This window comes from Meriones unguiculatus, chromosome 21 (assembly GCF_030254825.1).
Source record: "Meriones unguiculatus strain TT.TT164.6M chromosome 21, Bangor_MerUng_6.1, whole genome shotgun sequence".
NCBI classification, from domain to species: domain Eukaryota; kingdom Metazoa; phylum Chordata; class Mammalia; order Rodentia; family Muridae; genus Meriones; species Meriones unguiculatus.
This window is the reverse complement of record NC_083368.1, coordinates 42,278,034-42,300,771: the sequence shown is the minus strand read 5'-3', so window position 1 is coordinate 42,300,771 and position 22,738 is coordinate 42,278,034. Positions and strand designations below refer to the sequence as shown.

The window sequence follows — 22,738 nt, the reverse complement described above, 5'->3', positions numbered from 1 at the left end:
ATATGGAGATCACAAGGGGACATTGTGTGAGAGTCCCACTCCACCGCCCTCCACATGTTCCTTTGGAGGCTGGGTCTTCCTGAGCTTGTGACTTGTGTTTTCTTGGCTTGGCTGAAACCCAGCAGGCAACAGTGCTCTTCCACATCCCTCAGCACTGCGATTACAGGCTTGTGCCGGGCTCTCGCTCTAGTCCTTTACGGCCGCACAGCAAGCACTCTTAAACACTGAGCTATCTATCTAAGCCCCAGGTTCAGAGATCTGAAAGTTTGCATTCTATGAACATTTTTACTGAAAAAGATCATGTGACTTTATTTTTTTAAATCAACTTTAGACTTTATTTTTTTAAATCAACAGTTAATGTCCCACTGATTGCTCAATTAAGTTTAGAGAGTAAAAAAAATTGTAAGGCAAAGGCTCATTTTGTTTTGATGGGAGAAACATACTTTACATTTAGGGTCAGGATTCTTTTTGCATTTGATCTCTTCAGGATGACTTTTTAAAAATAATAAATAATGTGTTGCATTCCTGGTACTTGGGCTTATGAAATAAAGATACATTTCCCAAGGTTGTGATGACTAAGTGGTTATAGCCCTGGACTCAAAAGACAAATCTGACTTCATTATGACATCACCATAAAATATAATGCACTGTACAAATTTCTGAAAACTTCCCTTTCAAAACTAAGCATTAGATGTAAAAGCAAAAACAAAACAACAATAGTCAGAAAGTAAAAAAATCATACTTTTAACTGTCATCTTGAAAGTTATTTGTGAAGTATATATTTAAGCTTAAATTTGCTTGATCATGGTGTATCAAAACACTTCTTTTGATTATTAAAACTGTCTGCAGAGGTTGGCATTATGATCCTCATTAAATCAAGGCAGACATGACTTGTCACTTGCTGGGGTTCTACACAATGTGCTGTTTTGAAAACTAAAATTTACATCCTAAAAAATAATCTGAAAACTTGGATCAAGGGAATTGAAGTTTACTAGAATAAAAAGCCTCACCAATTTTTTATTACTTTCTTATTTTAGAAACTGTCAAGCTAAACAAATAAGCAAACCTCACAAAATACAAAAACAGATTAAAAAAACAAAACAAAAAACTATTTAATTGTTTCATTATTCTATCAACATATTTCAGGGCACATATCTAAGCTCAGATGCATTTTACAGTCTTACATTTTACAACTGTGTTTAAAATAAATCTCTATGTTGAGAAAAGGTGTTTGAATAAATGTTGGCCTATACAAAAATTTAAAATTGAATTCAGTTAAAAAACATTTTAGGCTCAAATACAACTTTTCCCTTAATGATCTGACAACTGATTTAACAGCACGACTGGAAAACTGTTACTAAGTGTGAATCCATTTGATAGGGAGCAAGAAGTGGAATACGAGCTGGATATTAAAGAAGATCTGATGGAGGCTGGCATAAACAAATACAGAATTTTGTATGAAGAAGTATACATGAGCTATGTATGAGGGAAGGGTGATAGCATGTTCCCAAGGCATGGGCACAAAGGCCTCTGAGCATTGCTGGGAGACTCACAGGTGAGGGGTATTGAGACACAGGTTGTAAAGTTAGACTATGATCAGATAATTAAGGGTTTCAACACCAGAGGAAGGACATAGGCAATTTTTTTTCCCTGTAAAAAAATAAGGGGATTGCAGCAACAGAGAGTCCACACATAGAATTGCAGATATTGCCTGGTAGAATGGATAGAACCAGAGGACAAAAGGTAAGTTCAGGTGGACCAAAGGAAGAGATGTCAAAGATAAGGCTCATTCTAGGATTCTCTAGAGTAGAGGGGACTAAAGAATCTATACTTTCAAAATTTTAAGAGCATAATCCAAATACTTTGTTGATACAAATTTTATTTTTCATGCTAAAATGTTGTTACAAATTTTATTGTGTCATACACAAGTATAAGAGCAACAATTACAAGTGAATTTAAAAAATAGCATTAGGGGCACCTCTATTCTCGGTTCCTATCACAACTGTTTCCCTACACGAACAGCAATCATAACTGTAAGTCAGAACTGTACAAATAATAAATTTAATAGATGCCACGAAATGGAGGCCACTAAAGAGCAAGTACACAGAACATATTTTACATTCTCTATTCCATGATTCAAATAAACTGTCAAGAGTTAAAGTTTAGTAATACTATCATTCATGCAATCACTGAACATCCCAAATCATTTTTCAATCCTTTTAAGTTTAGTTCTAAGGGAAATTATAGGATAAAGCACACAGACATGACTGGCTAATACTCTGCGTTTGAAGCCAGTCTCTGTGTAATGAAGTTCTGCATCTGGGACAGCCCGGCATTGTTCCTTGTCATCCTGAATAATTACAAGATGAACAACACGAACAGGACTTAAGAGTCACCCAACACAACTGATGCAGTATCACCCGGAGTTCTAGTTTCTAAAATTCCGGGTGAAGTGGGACGGTATGAGCGGTCATCATCTACACGGTAGTCATATTACCTTTGGCCATTGGCACAATACTCTTGTGTTTCACAGCATACAAAATATCCTGAAAACGTTTCTCTTAAACACATTTCAATTAATGTAATTAAACAGAAGGCAACAGCTTCCTTCTAGAATAGTTAGACTTAACTATGAATAGCTCCTCATAATCTTGCTGAGTTAACTATGCACTGCTTTGAGGGTTGAACACCAAATACACTATGTTTTCAACTTGGAGTCTGTGTTAAACGTGTAAAAAGAACGACAAAGGGAACTGCATTAACAGCCTAAAGCATGGAAATTCCACCTTTGTTCCTATAGTAATCCCATCACTGCTGGATTTAGTCAGAGAAAAGATAAGCTTCAAAACTGTTCTGGGAAACCTGTTCCTCAGCAAGCTAAAAACAAACAATGTAACAGCAATCAGAAACTGTGTTTGAAGACTGTGGTGTAAATAGGTCTGAGATATAGAAGTTAAATTTTTGACCCAGTATATCACAAATACATTTGTTTTAATCTAAAAATATAACTTTGAAGAAATGATTTTTTTATCCAACTATGTACTAATTCTCTTTAAAAAGTTAAAGATAAATATCTCATTTAAAATCTCACTTCACAAAAACTGAGAAGAATAAAGCCAACCACTCTGAGATTTATTTTGAGCCAAGCAACTGCTGCATTTTAGTTACCTCAAACTCTTACCTGGTTTACCTTTTGATTATAAACCAATGACTTCATGTTTAGCTCATATTTCTTATCAAAGAAGACAAATAATATATTTGAAAATCTAAAAGTGTTCATGTATTTTAAGTATATGAATGAGAATAGCTGCTAAAATAAGAAGCATTGTGTGAAGACATGTTAATTTAAGTACTTTAAAAAACAAGAATGGAGAAGAATCAGCAACACACCTGCCAACATAATATTCAAAATTACCCCACATAAGAACCATTAAGGATCCAGTAGGGCCAAGTTTCCATCCAGTCTCCTAATATGTTACTTATACTGTGTTTTCATATTATCTCCTGCCTCTTCACACTTTTTCCCAAGTACAAACTGCATGACCGGAAGTGAGTTATATTTTATTCTTGTAAAATTAATAAGAGAAAATAACTACTTCATTAATCCTGAGTAAACAGGAGTCAGAAGGAAACTAAGCACAAAATAAAGTCATGGTCTATTAACTTGCCTCAGGCAAGATGGCCATTCAAACAACTTCAAGAAATTTATCTCATGTCTATTATTTTCACACTGTTCTTTGAATCTCAAATGTAATAAGCTTATTTATAAATAATTCACACTGAAAATGTCAGTTTTATTTTTATTGGAATGATTAAGAAGTATTAAACATTAACACAAAAAATTAAGCTCCAGATTTGGTTCTAAAGTTTTCTACATTGTTCAATTTACTTTTAGAGATATTTCAGTTAGCAATTCAAAGTTACCAAAATCCTAGCCCATCATTATTTACTTCAAGAACTTTTTTTTTACATGCATTTGTGTGTGTGCATGCGCATTTATACATGGTACCGTGTGACATCAGAGAACAATGTCAGTTCTCTCTACTGTCGCGTGCAGAGACTGAACTCAGGTGATCAGGCTTGGTGGCAATCACCCTTATCCACTCAACCATCTTGCTGGCCACTTCAAGTTTTTACTCATAATAACGTGAGTTACCATAGCTTTATGACAAATATTTTAAATGATAGGGCACAGGTATGAGCTCTAAAGGTACTCATGAAAACATATTAATACCTACCGGACAAAAGCCGGACTCAGTACCAACCTAAGAAAACTTAAACACCTCATTCATGCTCCCAAATGTTTTTATGCCTATCGTTCAGCCTCTCCAAAATATAGGTTTTGTTGTTGTGTCTCTTTGTTGTGGGTTTAAATTGGCAGCCTGTTACCACCCTGGCTTACTCAGGAATTACTAGATTTGCCTTGAAGAGTCACAGCCATCTGCATCTCTCTTCCATTTATCTTTTACTTAGGTTTCTTAGGTTTAAATGACAGATTTTTTGTTCGTTTTGAAAGACTCTAATATCATTAAAATTAGGCATTAAAACCAGATGTCTAGGTGGGATAGAATTTTCAATTCTAAGAGTTAAGAAAAGCTTTTTGGAACTGATTCACTGGGCGCAAAGGTCGCTGCCCTGTCTTGCCTCTTCTTGCACATGCACTCTGGAAGAAAGGGAAAACCAAACTTCTTCCCTTACCCAGTGCTATCCTAGACAAAAATAGACACAGAGGACCACAGAAAGTGATTACTATAGGAGGCATAGGTAAAGGTTGATTCTGAAGAAAGGAATCATGATCCTGTGTACCATATGATGAAGGTTGAAGCCGGGTCAGGAAGAAGCACGACTGAAATCAGTTTTTCACATTTTGCTTTTTCACCTAACTCACTAAAATATAAAAGTTAACTGAGTAAACATGAAACTACATAGTTACTTGTCAGGTAGAGGCACAGGTTGAGAAGCCAAACTAAAGATACCAGTAATCTTTATGTAATAGGGTTACATTACATAAAGATTACATTACATTGTTTTTGGTATAGACGTTTCTAGACCAAAAACAAACAAACAAACAAACAAAAATAACCCAAACAACAAAACCAAAAAGAACCAAAAACAAAACAAAACAAAACCAACAACAGATGACTCACAGTTATGTTGAAATGAAAGTGTATACATAATAAAATGAGATTGATTTGAGAAATATAAGCAGACACATGTACAGCTTCAAGGAGAACGGATGTAATCAGCAAGCACAGAGAAAGACAAATCCAAACAAAGACCAGTTTGACCAGACGTGAATGACTGCAAAGGACGATCTGGGAAGCTGATGTGGTGTGTTAATGCCCAAGGAATGCTAATAATAATAATAATAATAATAATAATAATAATAATAATAAAGATTTTTAAAATGCTCACTCACATTAGGAGCTCCTGAATTGTCATCTTCTGTGGCCTGGTAAGGCTGCTCCCCTCTCAGGAGGAGGTGATCAAAGAGCAGGCCAATCAAGATTATGTGAAAGACAGTCCCTCTTCCCATTACTATGTAACCCACTTGGACACTGAACTGCCATGGGCTACATCTGTGCAGGGGTTCTAGGTTATCTCCATGCCTGGTACTTGGTTGGAGTATGAGTCTCTGGGAAGACCCCTGTGTTCAGATTTTCTTGTTCTGTTGCTCTCCTCGTGGGGTTCAGGAGGACCTCCCCTATTAGTGGACTTGGGGAGGGGCATGCGTGAAGAAGGGGGAGAGAGGGTGGGACCGAGAGGGGAGAAGGGGCTTATGGGGGGATACAAAGTGAATAAAGTGTAATTAAAAAAAATGCTCACTCACATAGGGAATATGGGGTGAATGCTAAGGAAAGATAAGAGAAGAATTAAGCTGTTAGAATTTACATTTTATACTTGAGAACCAGACTGGCAAATAGACTACACATCACAGCAGAACTAAGGTAGGCACTTGGGTATGGGAAATGGAAAACCCAACTTCTGACATAAGGAAAGAAAAAGAAGTTATGTGGGATCATACTTAGCTTCTACAGTTAGTGTTATATATTTTAAATTCTAAGGAGAATTTGCTGAGTGAAAGGAAAAAACACTTTATGGAAAATGACACTGAAAATATAAACTAACAAGGTGAACACATCCATCATACTTGAAAACAATGTTCGATGAAATTAAAATAAAAAAGAAATACTTAATGTAACTGCTAGACACGTCAAATCAGTATGATGCAGTGGTTAAAGTTTTAAAGAAATCTATTTTATCTTGATGTTGCTGTCGGTGTTCAAGGAAAGGATTTTTGACTATATGAATTACTTTCCTTCCCTGAAATATTCCTAAAATCGATGGTACATCATCACTGTGAATGTGTCATAATTCTTAACATGAAAAGCATCGACAGGTTCCACTGTGTGTCTATTTGATGCCAGATCCCACATGTAGCTGGAACCTCTGATACTTTATAGGTTTCTAAACTTAATTTTCCTACTTTATTTTTTTATAAACAACTTACTTTACTTCTTAATCTGTATGACTTCATTTGACATTTATCAGAGCTGTACAAAAGCCATGCAATTTATTTACAATACTGTACATTAAAGGAGTATGTTTGAAGATACACAAAAAGTTCACAAAGCTATACATGAAACACTTACTGAGAGGTTCTTACAAAGTGTAAAAACAAAATTTGGCAGACTGTTATGGTTGGTAAATATTATGCAACCATTAGCTAGAAATAACACAAAAACATGCAAATGATTAGAATTTCAACAAATTAAAAGCTAAAAATATTTAGCTAATAGCTAAGTTATCAATTAGTTGAAAGACTACCATGTAAGAATGAGAATTTATAAAACAGGTCAGTTTTTAAAAGTACTCCATGAATAACAGGCTTTCAGTAATTTCATATAAAAATCTTCAGAAGCTATTTTTCAAATTATGTTCATGACTGAACTATATAATCAAAAGAGATAAAGATTAAGTCTATCACTTTTATATAATTATTTATTGTATTTAGAGGAAGTCTTAATTTTTCACCTTGGGAACAAAGGTCAGAAGAAAGCCAATCAGTTAACTTACGATCGAGTAAAAGCTCTTGGTAGGAGCAAACCAGCAACATGGAATGAGAGTTCAATAACTGTAAGGACCACACTCTGTTAGCTGAACCCTCCATGTCTGAGTGAGAACTTTAGTGCTCAATTAAAGATGTCCTTCTAGCCAGTACCTCCTCACTGACGGTTCTGAAGATGTCTCCGGTGTCACTGGCTCAAACTGCATCTCCTTTAGAGTTTACTCTTGTGGCTGGAGGACGTTTAGATACTCAGACTGGGCCAGCTGGTAAGTGGTGTTCCTCCCACAGTCGACATACTGGTACCTCTCCTGAGATATTTGCTCAGAGTGTCCAAAGTATGTTGTTGTTACAGTAACTCTAAAAATGAAATAGATGGAAAGAATTCTCCAATTTATATATCAAAGTTATCCCAAGAGAATTATTTGAGGATAGTATCAATGAAGTATGAACTTTTATCTCATAAATTAATGTTCTAAAATCACTATTGTGAACTATAATTATCAATTATTGAACATTTGGTATTAAGATGAGAACATTATAGACATGGGATTCTTAAGTATTTCTCAAGCAGACTCAAAAATGTTAACCTAGCAAACCCTACCCAATAATTATCTGCTCATACAATACAGAATATATATACTAAATAAAAACATATAAATATAATTAAAATAGTTTATCACATGTTTAAAAAGAATATGGTTCCATCATCACAGGAAAATGGAAAATTAAATGTCAACCAATGGCCAAAATATCAAATAAAAATATTCTATTTGCATAACACCCAATTTATCAACACAAGGCATCACTCCCCCTCTTGCTGTAAGTTTACTTATGAGGGCACAAAGAAATAGCTGCTGGCCCATCCTCTCTACGTTAACCCTGTCATCTGCCTGAGCTCCCACAGCAGCTGCGGGTCTTTAGCTGTGCCTCTGAGAAAGCATACTCTAGCTAGCTAAGTGAGAAAACATTTACATTTTACACAGTACTCCTGTAAGACTGCTGGTCCGGCTGAGATGGCTTTCATGGGGATGCATATCCTACAGGACATTACAAACGCAAGAGCCTTAGCAGGAGCCTTTGCAAACATGGCTATACTTACTGCATCTTGAGAACTATGTTGTGTACTTTGATGGAGAGCAGTGTACAGAAGTCACTGTTAAAGAAATTAACATAGGAAGAGCAACGTTATTACATTCTTGACTTAAAATTCTGTTAAACCTAATTGAGAAACTGAATTCTGATTTTTTTGTCTTGTATTTTTCCTTGAAATGGAATATGTTGGCCTCAATAATCTTTCCCATCTTAGCCTCTGAAATAAGACTCTCTAAGACTATACAAGCAATGCTGGGGAGATGGCTTAGTGGGTAAAATGCTTGCTCTGTAAGTTTGAGGACTTGAGTCTGGATACCAAGCACTCAGGCGGAAAGCCAGACGTAGCATGATAAACTTGTAAACCCACTACTGGAGGATATTAGGGGCTTGTGTGCCAGCATGCCTCTACATTTTTAGTCTTAGACCCTGTCTTAGAGAATGAGGTAGCAACTGATAGAGGAAAATACTCAACTATAACCCCTCTCTCCACAAATGCAAGCACATGTGTACCCTCACAAATGCAACACAAACAAACACACATACAATTAAAAAGTTACCATAACTACAAGTCCAGAGCAGAGTATTCTCATACAATACAAATTTTAGTACTTTTTATTAAAGCACCATGAATATAAAGTAAGTAAAATGATAATGAAAACTGAAAGTTATTTATGTGTATATATGTATGTGTACGTATACACACAAAATCCTGAAAATAAAATAAATTTTATGAATATATATGTTATCTATGCTGTAGAGTGAAAAAAATAAAAGCATGTTTAAAGAACACAGCAAACATTCCCCAAACTGGTCTTTTTAATTGGTAAGGTTATAAAAATTAAGAAAACAAATCATAACTTACTACATGTAACTCATTTCCTCTGCAATAACTGTGGGTACCGTATAATCAATCTGAAAGCAAAAACAAAAGATAGCAAGGAAAACATATCAACAGAGGCTAGGATCCAAACACCAAACGTGGGAATTATACCTCACAACTTTTCAAGAGTTAGAAACCTTTCCTTTGATGAACTTGGTTCATGCTCTGGACAAATTTCCCAGCCGTGTCTCTGCAGATGCCCCACCTTGTTCCATTTTAAAGGAAAATGGTGACGAACCACGTATCTCGCTCACACCGTGTCCCCACGGGGCCTTACCTGCTTCATGTCAAGTGGACCAATATTAGTTATGTTGTTTAAGCGCGCCTTCCCAATCACTGTTTTTGAAAACTGAACTTGAGCAGTGATGTTTTCAACTTCAACGGAATAATAGTTATTGTTTGTTATATTTAGTGTGTTCTGCAAAAAAAGGAGGCAGGAAATACACATTATCTTTCAATACACACACAAATGTGAACTCAAAGTTATGAATCGAATGACTTTAATTTGACTATGCCTCATTTATTGGGAAAAGAATATTAGCAAAAATGTCAAAGAACATTCATAGAGAACTATGTGTAAAATAAACATTCAATTCAAAATTTTGAAACCAGACCCAGAAAATGTATTACATAAAAATATGAAAAAGTAAATATTAGAACATATATTTAACAATTTTAACAAAAGTTGGACTAAACATAATTTTTTTATTGTTTCTTAACTTAAAATTTTTGTATTTGTTGCTTCACATCGTTATATATTTACAAAAATATCGAGTTGGTTTTGTCCCCCATTCCTTTCTTTTTTCTTTTTCATATTTTTTTATTCTTTATTAATTACACTTTATTCACTTTGTATCCCCCCTGTGGTTCCCTCCCTCCTCCTGTCCCAATCCCTCCCTTCCTCTACCCTCTGCATGCATGCCCCTCCCTAAGTCCACTGATAGGGGAGGACTTCTTTTCCTTCCTTCTGATCCTAGTCAATTAGGTCTCATCAGGAGTGGGCTGCATTGCCTTCTTCTGTGGCCTGGTAATGTTGCTTCTCCCTCAGCGGGAGGTAATTAAAGAGCAGGCCAATCAGTTCATGTCAGAGACAGTCCCTGTTCCTGTTCCTATGGAAGCCACTTGGACACTGAACTGCCATGGGCTACATCTGTGCAGGGGTCTTAAATTTTATTTAAATTTTTATGTATTATACACATCTTTACCAACAACAGTACTCTAGTCAGTACTTAATATTTTTTAAAGGAAAACCAATTTTTTTTTTTTTTTTTTTTTTTCAGACAGGATCTCATGAAATCCTACAGGCTTTGAACTCACTAGGAAGCTAAAGATGACCTTGAATTTCTCCTCCTACCTCCGGCTCTACAGTGCTCTTATTACAGGCATGCACCACCAAGCCTGTTTTTTTTGTGGCAATTGGGACTAAATCAGATCTTTTTGAATGATAGGCAAGAACACTACCAAATGAGTGGCATTATCAGCCTACTTAAAAGAAAGTGGCATTATACCCTACATGCCGATAGAGATTACATCAGATTGATACAGAGAGAAAAAAGGTTAGATCCAAGTCTGCAGCTCAACCTGGCTTTTACTTTGAAGCTCTTGCTCTCATCTTCTGGCCACAGCATTCAGGCACACAATACCATGGCCAGTTTTGGTTTACATGTTTTACATTCACAACTATTATATCAAATTACTTTGAAAAGTAATGACAGCATCTTTCATGAAGGAAAATGTGGTGTGATCTCAGCTGAAATGTGCATGAGCACATGTGTATCTTTCAGAAATAAGCATATGAGATTGCTTGATTATACATAGAAAGGTCTATATGTAGGCTGATGTCTATATATTGTTAGCAATTACATGTATATATTAAGAGTTAAGTTTTCACAGAAGAGTCAGAACCATTATGTATTACAGGAGTTTCCAAGTGTCTAGAAATAAACATTTAATATCTCAGTTGCACAGTGCGAGTGTGTGGTACTATGGTGTTATGATAAACTTTGGTTTCTGGCTGACAACTCCCAGCCCATTTACATTAATTATGTCTTTTTGTCCATCTGCAGTTGGCTATCCTTCAATCATGCTGATGCAGCTAATGCTTCATAAAAGCCGAAAAAGGCCTCAGACAATTTCCATGCAGATAACACTTGTGCTGAGAATATGGCACACCTCAATTCCACGAGGGCAGAAGTCCCTGCCCTCTGCCCTTTACTCCTCTTTTCATCTGTTTGCAGCCCTTAAAATATCTTCTTTTAATGAACCAGTAAACGTAAGTGTACTGCTCCCTTGAGTTCTATGGATTTTTAGGGAAATTAACCAAGCATATGGGACAGGTTATGAGACTCCCAACCGATAGTCTACCATAAGTTTTAGGGGTCTGAACCCGAAACTGACACCTGAGGTGGAGAGCATGCATAGGCTGTTGGGACTGAACCTCTAACCTGTGAGGTCTGAAGACTACTGATAGAGGGCAGTGTCAGAAGTGACTGAAATTAGCGGACACTCGGCTCATTTGTTTTGCAGAATTGCCTGCCTGGTGCTGGAGAGATATTCTACAAGTTGGGATGACAGAAGCCATGGGGCAGGAGACACAGCACTTGGCTTGGTTTGGTTTGATCCAGAGAATCCCCATACATTCTTGGTTACTATAAATAAAAGTAATAGTTATTTTGTACATTGCTATGACTACATACTTGATAAAAAGCAACTGAAGAAGGGCTTATTTCTGCTTATAGCTTGAAAAACTACAGTCCATCAGGGAGGAGGCTATATGACGGCAGATGCCTGAGGAAGCTGGTCTCACGCACATCTTCACTTAATAAGCATAGACTAATAAATGCTGCTGCTTAGCTTGCATTCTCCTATTCCCTTCCGTACCTCATCCTATAAAACAGGACTGCCCACAGGTACGGTGGCTCATTCCACCCCAACCTAATGCAGACAGTCCCTCTCATGATACCCAAAGCTTGTCTCCTAGATGTTTCTAGATCTGTCAAGTTGACAGTCAACATTAACACTCACAAAGTACTAATGCTCACCACATATTTAAAGGGGCAGGAAGAATGCAACTCTGGTACCTTCAGCTTTTGACCTATGACCCCTCCAGCCTTTTACTTCAATGTCTTCTAGTGAGGCCTACTGTTCAACTCAACAGAAATCATTTATGACCTAAAGTTCAGTATTCCTTAATTTGATTATTAGAAAATATATAAGACAGTGAGAATTCTTGCTTAATTATTTAAAGTTAAGCAAGACATTCTCATTTAGGTACACGTGTATCTAAAAGGAAATGACATAATCATGAGAACTCTTCCAAGCAGACCACAGCACACTCTGGGCTTAACGCATGAACAACTCTAATGGCACAGCTGATTACATACTTCCCCTTTCCAATGCAGTGGTTAGAAAACTGCGCTCTTCTTAGTGAAATGTAATGTGTAAATGTAGGTAAAAGGATCTGTGAAGTTTTTAAAGTTTTAAGGCTGGATAATGCTTTTTCAAAATTACATTTGTGATAAACCCAGAGTCCATTTCCACATGTTCTAAATTAAAACAATCAGGTCACCACTTCATCTTTAAACAGAATTAAGAAAAGTCTGTTAAAGCTGACAGAAATTTTCTTTCATAAAAGGTTGGAAAGCAAAAACATTGTATTTATAACATCTATTGAATCAACTGTTAATAGCTTTCAAACGCTGAAAAGTAAATTGACTATATTTTTCTTTTGCCAGAAGTTGTTTATTTGATCTACCTACAAAATCATCTTCACATGTCACATGATTTTCAATATACTCAACTGCCATAAGATGCTACTTACCCTTTTTGGCAGAACCAGACATGTAGTAGGTTCGACCCAGCAGAGTCACGGAAAATGCAGAAGCAAGGGTCATTAGCAAACATTCTCTGAGCAGAGTAAATGGGTGGCTGAGCAACACAGAGACGGGGTCAAGGCCTTCTGCACAAGTGTGCACTTACCGTGATATTTAAATATATGGTTCGCTTTTGAAGATCATAACTGACATAGGCTGATTTTACGCCAATATACTTCACGTCAATAGATCGAGGGAAAAGGAAGAACACAGCCAACCCAGACAGGAGCAGGCAGACAGACACAGATGCCATCACATACAGCTTTCTGTAAAGGAAAACAGTAATTACCTGTGTCATCCAAAATTATACATAGAGCAACATGTCAGGGAATTTCTTTTCATTTGATTTTTTTTTTTTTTTTTTTTTTTTTTTGGCTACATATCACACTAGCAAAAAAAAAAACAAAAAAACAAAAAAAAAAACAAAAAAAAAAAACAAAAAAAAACCCACAACTAATTTTACCAAATTTTCATTCAAAAACTATTAGGTAAGGTTGGTAATATTAAGGGTTAAGATACTCTCTTCGGAAGACGAATTGGCAGTTTTGGAAAATGAGATTTCAGACTTATAATGATTTAGTTAGTGAACTGATTTTTTTCAATCCAATTTTCACATTAGAACCAAGTTTAGGATCCTTACCGAATTCAGGCCTCCATCCGGATTCCTGAGGCAGGGTTTACACTGTACAGTCTCACTTCCTGTCATGATAAAACCTGGATGCTCGCCACCTGACATAAAGTCATGGCTTCCTGCCCTCACTACTGCAGGTCCTTTTCAGTCTCCCTCCCAAAGTATTCATGTATTCAGTTCTAATAATATTGTTTACATTTATCAACTTAGCGTGGAAGATGTTACTGTGTTGTGTTTGCCTGAGAAAAGAGGTAATGTTATTATATATAAGAGAAAAAGATAAAGAACCTGCATGTCTTTGCTATCCATTTAATGACTCTGAAATGTATATTTTCTTCTATGTTACACTCAAAACTATGGTTTCAGATTTCTTGGTCACTTCAATACATATCAATCTACCAAGAGCCAACTTCATTCTAAGTCCTGCATTCCTTCCCCTTCCTTGTGAGCCATCATTTTATCTGGTCTCTGATCCCCCAAACTTCCTATGCCTCAATTAATTCAACTGCATACATCTTATAACATTTGCTTAAAAAGTTCCTAATGATTTTCTACGTATTTTAGCTCCCTAAGAAAAAGAAAGACGGTTGATTAAAAAGAAATAATGCAAACAAACAAAATGTCACTAAATTGCTACCACTAAGTCCACTGATGTTCTATGGAGCAAACCAGCCAATTCCCACTCATTCACTGTGTAATTTCTTCAATCTTGGTAGTAATGATCCCCAAATCACAATAAGCAGGAAAACTTATAGTTGCCATGCCCAAAAGATATCCACAGGCACTACACACCACTGGCACAGACGCAATATAAAAATCATTATGATCAAACACCTTAACTTTGCTTGGTCTGCTACTCTTCATTAGATTGTTTTAATTACTCACTATGTACACACACATTTGTTTGCTTTGCGTTACTTGAGACAGGGTCTTAAATAACCTAGAGAGACTCCAAACTTAATACAGAGCTGAGGATGGTCTTCCGCTTCTGTTCTTCCTGCTTCCACCTCCTGGTGCTGCGATTACAGGTGTGTGCCATCATGCCTGCCTATTTTTACTATATTTGACAACTATCTTATTTGGTATAAATTTCTCAAATTTTCTGAATCCTTATGTGTCCTGATGGAAAATACAAAGTGCTCATTCATTAGTGAGTCATGAGAATGCTTGTTTTCACTCAGTACTGCCAATAGAGCATGTTGACAAAATGCTGGGCTTTTGCCAATCTGATAGCAATGTTATTTCTTTAAGGACTGAATTTGCATTTCTTTAAGGAACAAGGTGAGAGTGTACCTCCCTACAGTTAAAGGTCATTTAGATTTCATTTTTGTGAGGTACTCTCCAGCTTCTGTTCTTACCTCCCTTTGGGTAGCTTTTCAGACTTTGATACTCTGCACAAAGGGATCAGTCCTCTCCAGGATAAGATTTGCAGATATTACAATTACAACGCATTACATTCTTGTTTTATCATTTGTATTTTAACTTCTTTATTGAGTCAAATGTGTTTTTCATCACTAGGATTCTAAATCACAGCTGTTGAAAAGGTTTCCTACTCTGACGTTTTAAGTCTTGCCCAACTCTTCACCTTTTTACCTCTACGCATTTTAAAGATCACACAGTGCTTAGCTGACTTTAATTCCATGATGGCTAAATATTTAATTCATCAGCTTATTTGAAACTTCACAGCCAAGAAGAAGTTAGCCAATTTGATCTTTTACTCCTTATTCACTAACAGAGCCTTTTGCTTACTGTTCAAAGGGCTTTTCTTCAAGCCTCGACAGCCCAGGGTTTTCACTAGCATGTCTCAGGGTAAGGGTGTCTCTTTCTGGTACACAGAACGAGACCTCCTGTTACTCTAGTCATGTGTCCTTTAAGTGAAGATTTAGTACACAACCCCAGAGCTCTCATTTGCTTCTGCAGAGGTTGCAATTATATACACATTCAGCCTTTTAAAATTTTTTTTTTTATTTTCTGTCATTTTACTCATGTATGTATGTACTCATGTAACTATGTATTGTTTGAATAAAACATGTTTGAATAAAACATGTTAATATATATGAATACTTAGTTGTCTGGGCATATTACTGGAGAAGGATTAGGAGGTGTGGCCTTGTTGGAGAAGTACGTCACTGGGGGTGGGCTTTGAGGTAGGCCCAGTGTGTCTCTCATGTAGTCTGCGGATATAGACGTATGCTTCTCCAGCACCATGCTTGCCTGGGCATTGCCATGCTCCCTACCATGACCATAATGGACTAAACCTCGGACACAGTAAGCCAGCGACAATTCAATGTTTTTGTTCATAAAAGTTGCCATGGCCATGATGTCTCTTCCCAGCAACACCACACTTACTAAGACAGTCTGTGTTTACATGCCTCCTCTTTATCCCATTTCTCGTGTTTTCCAGGGTATCTTGCTTGTACTGTGCACTTCCAATTTTATTTTTAAAAAGTATTTTTCTAGATATTTTAAGGGGTCTCTGAGCTCTTTTTCATATCTTCCCATCAGTTATCTCTTTTCTGAATTTTCCAGTGTCTGATACAAGCTACCGTTGTACCTTCTGTAGTTTAAATGTTACAAATATTTAAGTGCCCATTTGCTTTATTTTGTTTTTTTAGTATATTATTGAGTTCATGTTCAACTTTCCTGTATATTCATGATGTTCATGTTTAATTAAGAGGTCTTTGTATTTTCAAAAAAGGATTCTACCTTGAGTAATGGGATGGTCCAGGTTGGATTGGCCCACAGGGGTACTCAGCCCCTTTTGACCCTCTCAAGGCCATAGCGGGTTTTCTACAATCTGTTCTTCTCACTATAACAAGCCATTCCGAAAAATAGCTGCTAAGAGTACTGAGATTAGGTTTCTTCTTTGGGGCTGGAGCATCTGCTTTCTACATCAGGACTATTAGGATCATTATTTGCTTCTCTTCAAAAGTCCATACATCTGCTAAGAATGTTCAGGTCTCTGTGGTTATTATGCTTTGAACAGTCATTATTATTCAGCAGACAGTGAGAACACATATGCCTGATGAAAATGTCCTATGTAGTACATGTGTGTACTAATGCCACTATTTCACAACTCTTTTAATAAACAGATTTCTTAAGATATAGGTACTGTGTTTTCAAATTCTCATCCCAATCAGTTATCTATTTTTGTTGTTGTTTAAACACACAAGGCATATGATAGCATAACTTAACAACTAGAGACACTTTTCTTCTTAAATGTCTTAACTTCAGTAATCACTCATACAAATTTTGAAAGTAAAAATGAACAAACAACAATAAAAGAAAAAGTTTATAATCACTTACGTTCTTCTTGGCCGTAACCGCTGATCACTGTAAGGAATCAATGCCACCAGTTGGTTTTCTTGCCCTAAAAGTGAAAGGTGTAGGTTAAAACTGTTATTAACGTGAATAATTAAAAATAAGGTGGTGCTCTATCAAAAACTGGCTTTAGAAGACCAGAAAACTTCTCTCCTTAGTATTTTTTTTTAAGACATCTATTTTTTATACAGTACTCTGCCTACATATATGCTACACATCAGAAGAGGGCACCAGATCTCATTACAGATGGTTATGAGCCACCATATGGTTGCTGGGAATTCAGGAAGCGCAGACAGTGCTCTTAACTGCTGAGCCATCTCTCCAGCCCTCTCCTTAGTCCTTTAGTAACTGTAATTTATTCCTCAAAATTATATTATGGTTCTTTATATTATCCAAAAATAGTATAAATAATGAGGGCTCTACTAGCCTTTAATCCAATAGTTATAAAAACAAAAAAACCTGAAAATTCCTGGCTTTCAGGGGATCGCACTGCAGCTTCTCTCAGCTCCACTGTTTTCCATTCAAACTAATTTGACTGAGGATAGAAGAACACATTTCTGCTGCCCATTCCTGGGGCCTCAGCAGCTAAATCAAAACTGCTATTCTAAATCTCAAGCTTTCAAACGCTCTCTGTTCTCATCTGTAATTCAAGTGACCCCTAAAGGCAATTACACAATATTGCCTTAGTTCAACTCTCTAGAACCACAATTTCAAAACCCAATTCTCGGAATTGCCTCCTTTATAATTCTTGGTTTATAATGTGACACAAGGAAAGAGTGTCCCTAGCAGTACCTTGATAAGACTTTTCAAATGTCCTAAATTACTTACAGGACAAAAAGAGGGAAGAAAGAGATTCTTTAACTCATAGAGTTCATTTAACTCATAGCATCAAACAAAGAAAAGCAACAAGTGCTCCACATTCCTTTCCAGTATGCTGAGGAGAAAGTGATCAGGGCCACACTCACTGCATTCTGCTCTTGGAACCAGGAATCAACCAAGTAACAAAACCTCTTTATTCACCAGCCTGCTTTCTGTGGCCTTCTCTGTTATCTTGCCATCTTTTCAAGGCCTAAATTAAGTTCATGGAAATAATTCATAATCTTTCTCTCAGAGTTTCACTGTAGAATATCTTGGTCCCTTAGGTCCAGTGAATACTTTCCTGAGTGCTATCCACTGCTGATGACTTAGAGAACTTGTCATCGAACCAGTGCTTTTACCTGTCACTGCAAAATAAGCCCTCTATTTCACAGAGCCTTCTGACCCAAGTTTCTGATTTAACAGTACCTACCCACCTACCTGCTTCTACATTCCTATTTGAGAAGCGCTCTGTACCCACTGCAGGGGTGCCCTTTGCACTTATGCACTAGCTACCATCTCTTTGCTCCTACCCAAGGACATTGCTCCAATAACTGTCCCATCTTCTGTGTTCCCAATGTGTTCTCTATGAACCACTTTATCAGCACGCACACATCTGCTACTTACTCCATTCTAAAGAGATCACTTCTCTTCCTTCCTGTCCTAGAGCAAAACTCACAAAATCTTTTTTCCTCTCTGTAAGATGCTATATTATCCATCCCCACAACTTTTAGCATCTATCAATTCAAGAAAAAAAAAATTGGCTTCACTATGACAGTGTGTGCACAAGCTGGTGCAACTATTTAAATTTTAAATAGTAGTACTCTTATAAAGATCCCAATGGCCTTCACATTACCAAACTAATGGGTAGCCCACATAGCCTCACCTGTCATCAGCATTAACAGTGGCTCTCTCTTCCCTTCTGAGTGCATTTTCTCTATGTACCTTCTGGGACATCACGGATGGAGATTTTCTCCTCCCCATCTAGCTGCTCTTTCCTGTGCTATTGCTCCGCAAATGCCGCACGGTCCCAGAGTTCGTGCTACAGTCTCTTTCTTTCATTCTATCCAAACTGCTAAGCAGATGGTTCCCCTATCAAGTTCCACTTGAAGTGTCACCCTAAATCAATGACACTGGCTAAGAGAAGCTCCGAAATTCAGACCCTTACAACGGACTGCTTAGTAAAACCTCATTTTGACGCCAAACATTCTCAAACATACATCTGAAATTGAGTTCCTTATCTCACTTCTGACTTGCACACTCACAATTTTTTATGCCTGTTTTCATAGTTACTTCATTCTTTAAATTGTTGGACAGGAAAAAATATTCCACAATCTACACCCAGGCTACCAAAGAGCCTACTGGTCACACCTCAGAAACATGGCTAGATGGACAGAAACAGTCTTTCCCTACCACACTGGTGCATTACCTTCTTCAACTACAGTACTTCTTCTATTCTTAAGCAGCTACTATCCCCAGCAAGACAAAACCACCATTCAGTAGCCTATGCATTCAACCCCATTTAATGCAAGACACTTTTCAGAGACTCTGGAATTCCTCATACTATCACTTTGTCCTCTAGGTCTCTCCAGGGTCACCCACTGACTTTTACCAACTAGAAAAGGAGAACAGTACAACAAAATTTTATTATTTTTCCTTCCTATGAGCACCCTATAAATATCATCAGAAGGACTATTTTTTTTTCCCTGTCTTCTCCATGGCAAATCACAAGCTCATTTTTTCCTACTTGGCTCTTCTTCATAAACCATGGATTTCCTTTCAGAAATAGCTAATTGGGGCATAAACAACTTATTGTTTAGATAATGAATTACTGAACCATGTACCTATAAGTATGGCAATATGACTGTGCTGTAGCTCCCAATGATGTCACAAAGGACGCATCCTCAGTGGAAACCACAGTGAAATCTAGCTGCAAGAGCGGAAAAGCAAGGAAAACAACAACAACAACAAAAACAAAAACGCTAGATGTGCTGAAGTCATTTCTATTACTGCTTTAGGAACATTACTGTTTGCTTTTGTGTCTGAGTAAGCAAAATTAGTAAGTTTTAACTTTGAATCCTTGAAAATAGGATTGCACAAGACCATAGTTTTCACATGTTTGAGCAAATGTTTGGATTCCTTCCTAAGAGAACAGTAGCGCAGTGACACATACCCCTGGGAATTCTTCCTGTTCCTTGGCAGGTGGGACAGGTGACACTGTCTCTTCCTGTAAACTCCACATACGGAAACTGGGAGACATCTCCGTTTCTTCCGTCTTCATTATGCACTTCATTGCTAACCAGTCCGTTCCTCATACTGTCTGTCGATGTGACCCCATCATAGCCATCTTCTTTGTTTGAATGCAAAGGTAAATGAGAAAGAGACTTTCCCATGTCTAATGAAAAAAAAAAATCTGACAGTAAATTCCATGGGAACAAAATCCTCTCAGACTCTATGGAATAGTAAGAGGGTTAGACAAGTGCAAAGGACTTCTAGGATTAAAATTATATTCAATCAAAATAATGTCTGACATGAGGGAGCCATTGGATAGGACTCAGAGCACTTTTCTAACAAAACGTTATGGAATGAAATCCTGTCAGACTGGTAATAAGAACAAGGTTCAAAATGGTAAGTAACATTTGGTAAAAGTCTACAGTGTAGACTCTAGGCCTTCTCAGGGCTCTCAGAAAATAAATATTCTCTTAGGGTTTTTTTGTTTGTTTTTGTTTTTAGAGAAAAACATAATTTAACTCTAAACCAGTCGGCACTAAAGGTGAAACTGATCGTTGGCCTATTACAGTAATATGTCTATCACCAGCTAATTTCAAAGTGACACATTTCACTCATTTAAAATTGATGCTCCTTTGAGTTTCACCCTTAGAATTCTTACTTCAAACATTTGCAACAAGTATTTACAGCAAGAAAAAAAAAAGCCTCTGTGAAACAAGCAACAGTTTAAATAACAGAATCTTAAAAACCAAATAAGCATGCTTAGTGCTAGGAGTTATACAGAAATAAGCCCTCCAGGTATGTCATACAATAAGTAATATTGCCAATAAAACCCTGCAGTTTCATCATTGAAAAGAACATGAAAAGTCACCTGATACAACATGCTGATATTCTGGGGAAAAAAAATTAATAGACAAACAAAAATTTTTAAATGGTGCAATTCCATTCTTCCCGTGGTTGATCATATATCATTTATCAGCTTCTAAATATAAATTAGGAGATCACATATACCTTTAAATTATTTTATTTAATAAGTAAAACTAATAAGTAATTCATGTCACCCAATATAAAGAAAATTCTGCTTTTCAAAATTGAACACTATTTGTTTTATTCACACACAGTTTGCACAGCAATATTAAAAAAAAACTTGAGTGGTATAAAGTAAAAGGGTTAAAAAAATGAATAAAAAATACTTTTTAAAAGTTTTATGTGCACAGTGCCTACGTGAGTTCAAAAACATTAATGACTGGGACTTCCAAACACGCAGTATCTTGATTTGGCTCAATGATAGCAAATCAGAGCCAAAACAGCACTTGCCAGCCACAGGTGCCCAGGGTGAATTTTAATCATCACTGTTCCCTCAGACTGTGACCTCTGAAGCTAGGCAGAACACTGGCTGCTCTGCAACCAGCTGTCCTCTCGTGTGTATACCCTTTTGGTTGACACATGGTGTCAACACAGGGGTGAGAACTGTGTCCCACCGACGGGACAGAGCTAAGGGGCCCTCATCTCGGCAGCCTGTCTTACTCAGATCCCCAGCAACCTCAACATGTCCTGGTGAAGGCAGGTTTGGGTGCGCACCAGATAACCCCAGGTTTCTTGCCCAGCTCTTCTGGAGGCTGCCGACAAGCGTAACCACTGTCGTTTTGGAGACTTACTTGAGGTTTTTAAGAGGAGGGCTAGGTCCCCTTCGTGTCCTCCCTGGGCTCAATGTTTATGTGGCGGTCCTGTGAACTCAACACGGTTCTCAGACGGCCTGGAGACAGGGAAAAAGACAAACACAGCACAGCATCCAACTGAGATGTGTCACATCTGGGTTGTTTTTTTCCTGTGCAGATGCGGGGTTGGTTCTGAAGGGCTCCGGGAGGGACGGAAGCCAGCGCCTCTCAAAGGGCGCCACAAGCAACACCCCCAACCCCCGAAAGACGTGAACATCGGGGCCACCTTGCAACTAGAACCGGACAACCCCGGGGCCACGGCGGCTCAGATCGAGGGCCCCGGCGCGGCCCGAGCCGAAGCGGGCGGGAGGCCCGAGGTGACAGGCGCGCACCCGGCCCGCCGCGGCCTCCCTCTCCGCTCGGGAAGGGGTCGTGGGCCCCACGGCCCGGGTCGCTCACCGGGAGCGCGGCGCGGTCTCGGGATGCTCCGGCGCGGGCCGGCCGCAGCGCGGGGTCACGGCGTCCCCGGTCCCGGGGCGGAGCGCCGGCCTGCGAGCAGCCGAGCGCGACGGGGGAGGGGCAGGACAACAACCGCAGCAGCCGAGCCCGGCGCCGCGGAAGCTTGCGCGTGCGCCTGCGCGCCCGGTGCCCAGCCCCCCGGGAGCGGCACTGCGCATGCGCCCTTCCCGGGGCCTGGCAGCCGGAAACAAAGCTCTCCTGGGCGTGCGCTCACCTGGTCTGGGCCGCTGTCCGCTCTCTGGACTGCAAAGATAGTGCAAGTTGCGCTGGTGCGCGAATAATTGTTTTGTTTTTTCCTCCCCATCGGGCTGGTTCCTTTTGTGAAGGGGAGAAACGAGCGTCATCGCAGTTTTCAACGTCCGTGTCGCCAAAGCGAGACTGGCCGCCACTAAACGTCCTCCCTGGGGTTTGGAGAGGGGTTGGTGCCTGTCGCTGGCAGAGTTGCACACTCATTATTGCATTTTCGTTTAGAGATTCCTGACACTGGGAAAACGCCCCCTCTTCCCCGTCCCGGGCCTTGATTTAATCTTGCTTTGATTCTGTACTTAAGTTTAAGTTATTCTTCTGTATATGCAGTGAAGTGTTACCTCCCAACCCTCAGGACCGGGTAAG

General features: G+C 38.3%; 1 protein-coding gene across 2 annotated transcripts; it reads right to left on the bottom strand.

The window, feature by feature from the left end:
• Positions 1-1,862: 1,862 nt before the first annotated feature.
• Tmem106b (transmembrane protein 106B) lies at positions 1,863-22,204 on the bottom strand. 2 transcript variants are annotated; one of them, XM_060374027.1, is made up of 9 exons: positions 22,067-22,204; positions 21,608-21,705; positions 19,894-20,115; positions 16,851-16,914; positions 13,020-13,179; positions 9,319-9,459; positions 9,024-9,073; positions 8,169-8,222; positions 1,863-7,426 (listed from the first exon to the last, which is right to left on the bottom strand). In XM_060374027.1, exons 3-9 carry the CDS (start codon positions 20,111-20,113, stop codon positions 7,288-7,290), a joined length of 828 nt encoding a protein of 275 aa, XP_060230010.1. In that variant the 5' UTR covers positions 20,114-20,115; positions 21,608-21,705; positions 22,067-22,204; the 3' UTR covers positions 1,863-7,287. The 2 variants fall into 2 exon arrangements, with proteins under 2 accessions (XP_060230010.1, XP_060230011.1); XM_060374028.1 differs by lacking the exon at positions 22,067-22,204 and adding an exon at positions 21,894-22,007.
• Between the last annotated feature and the right edge of the window lie 534 nt (positions 22,205-22,738).

Bases quoted from the DNA above. Each gene is read 5' to 3' on its own strand.
- Tmem106b (XM_060374027.1), bottom strand. From the start codon at position 20,113: ATGGGAAAGTCTCTTTCTCATTTACCTTTGCATTCAAACAAAGAAGAT. The intron at 9,074-9,318 runs GTAAGGCCCCGT...TTTTGCTTTCAG, and splicing joins GTCCACTTGACATGAAGCAG to ATTGATTATACGGTACCCAC. The intron at 8,223-9,023 runs GTAAGTTATGAT...TTTCTTTAACAG, and splicing joins GAGGAAATGAGTTACATGTA to TGACTTCTGTACACTGCTCT.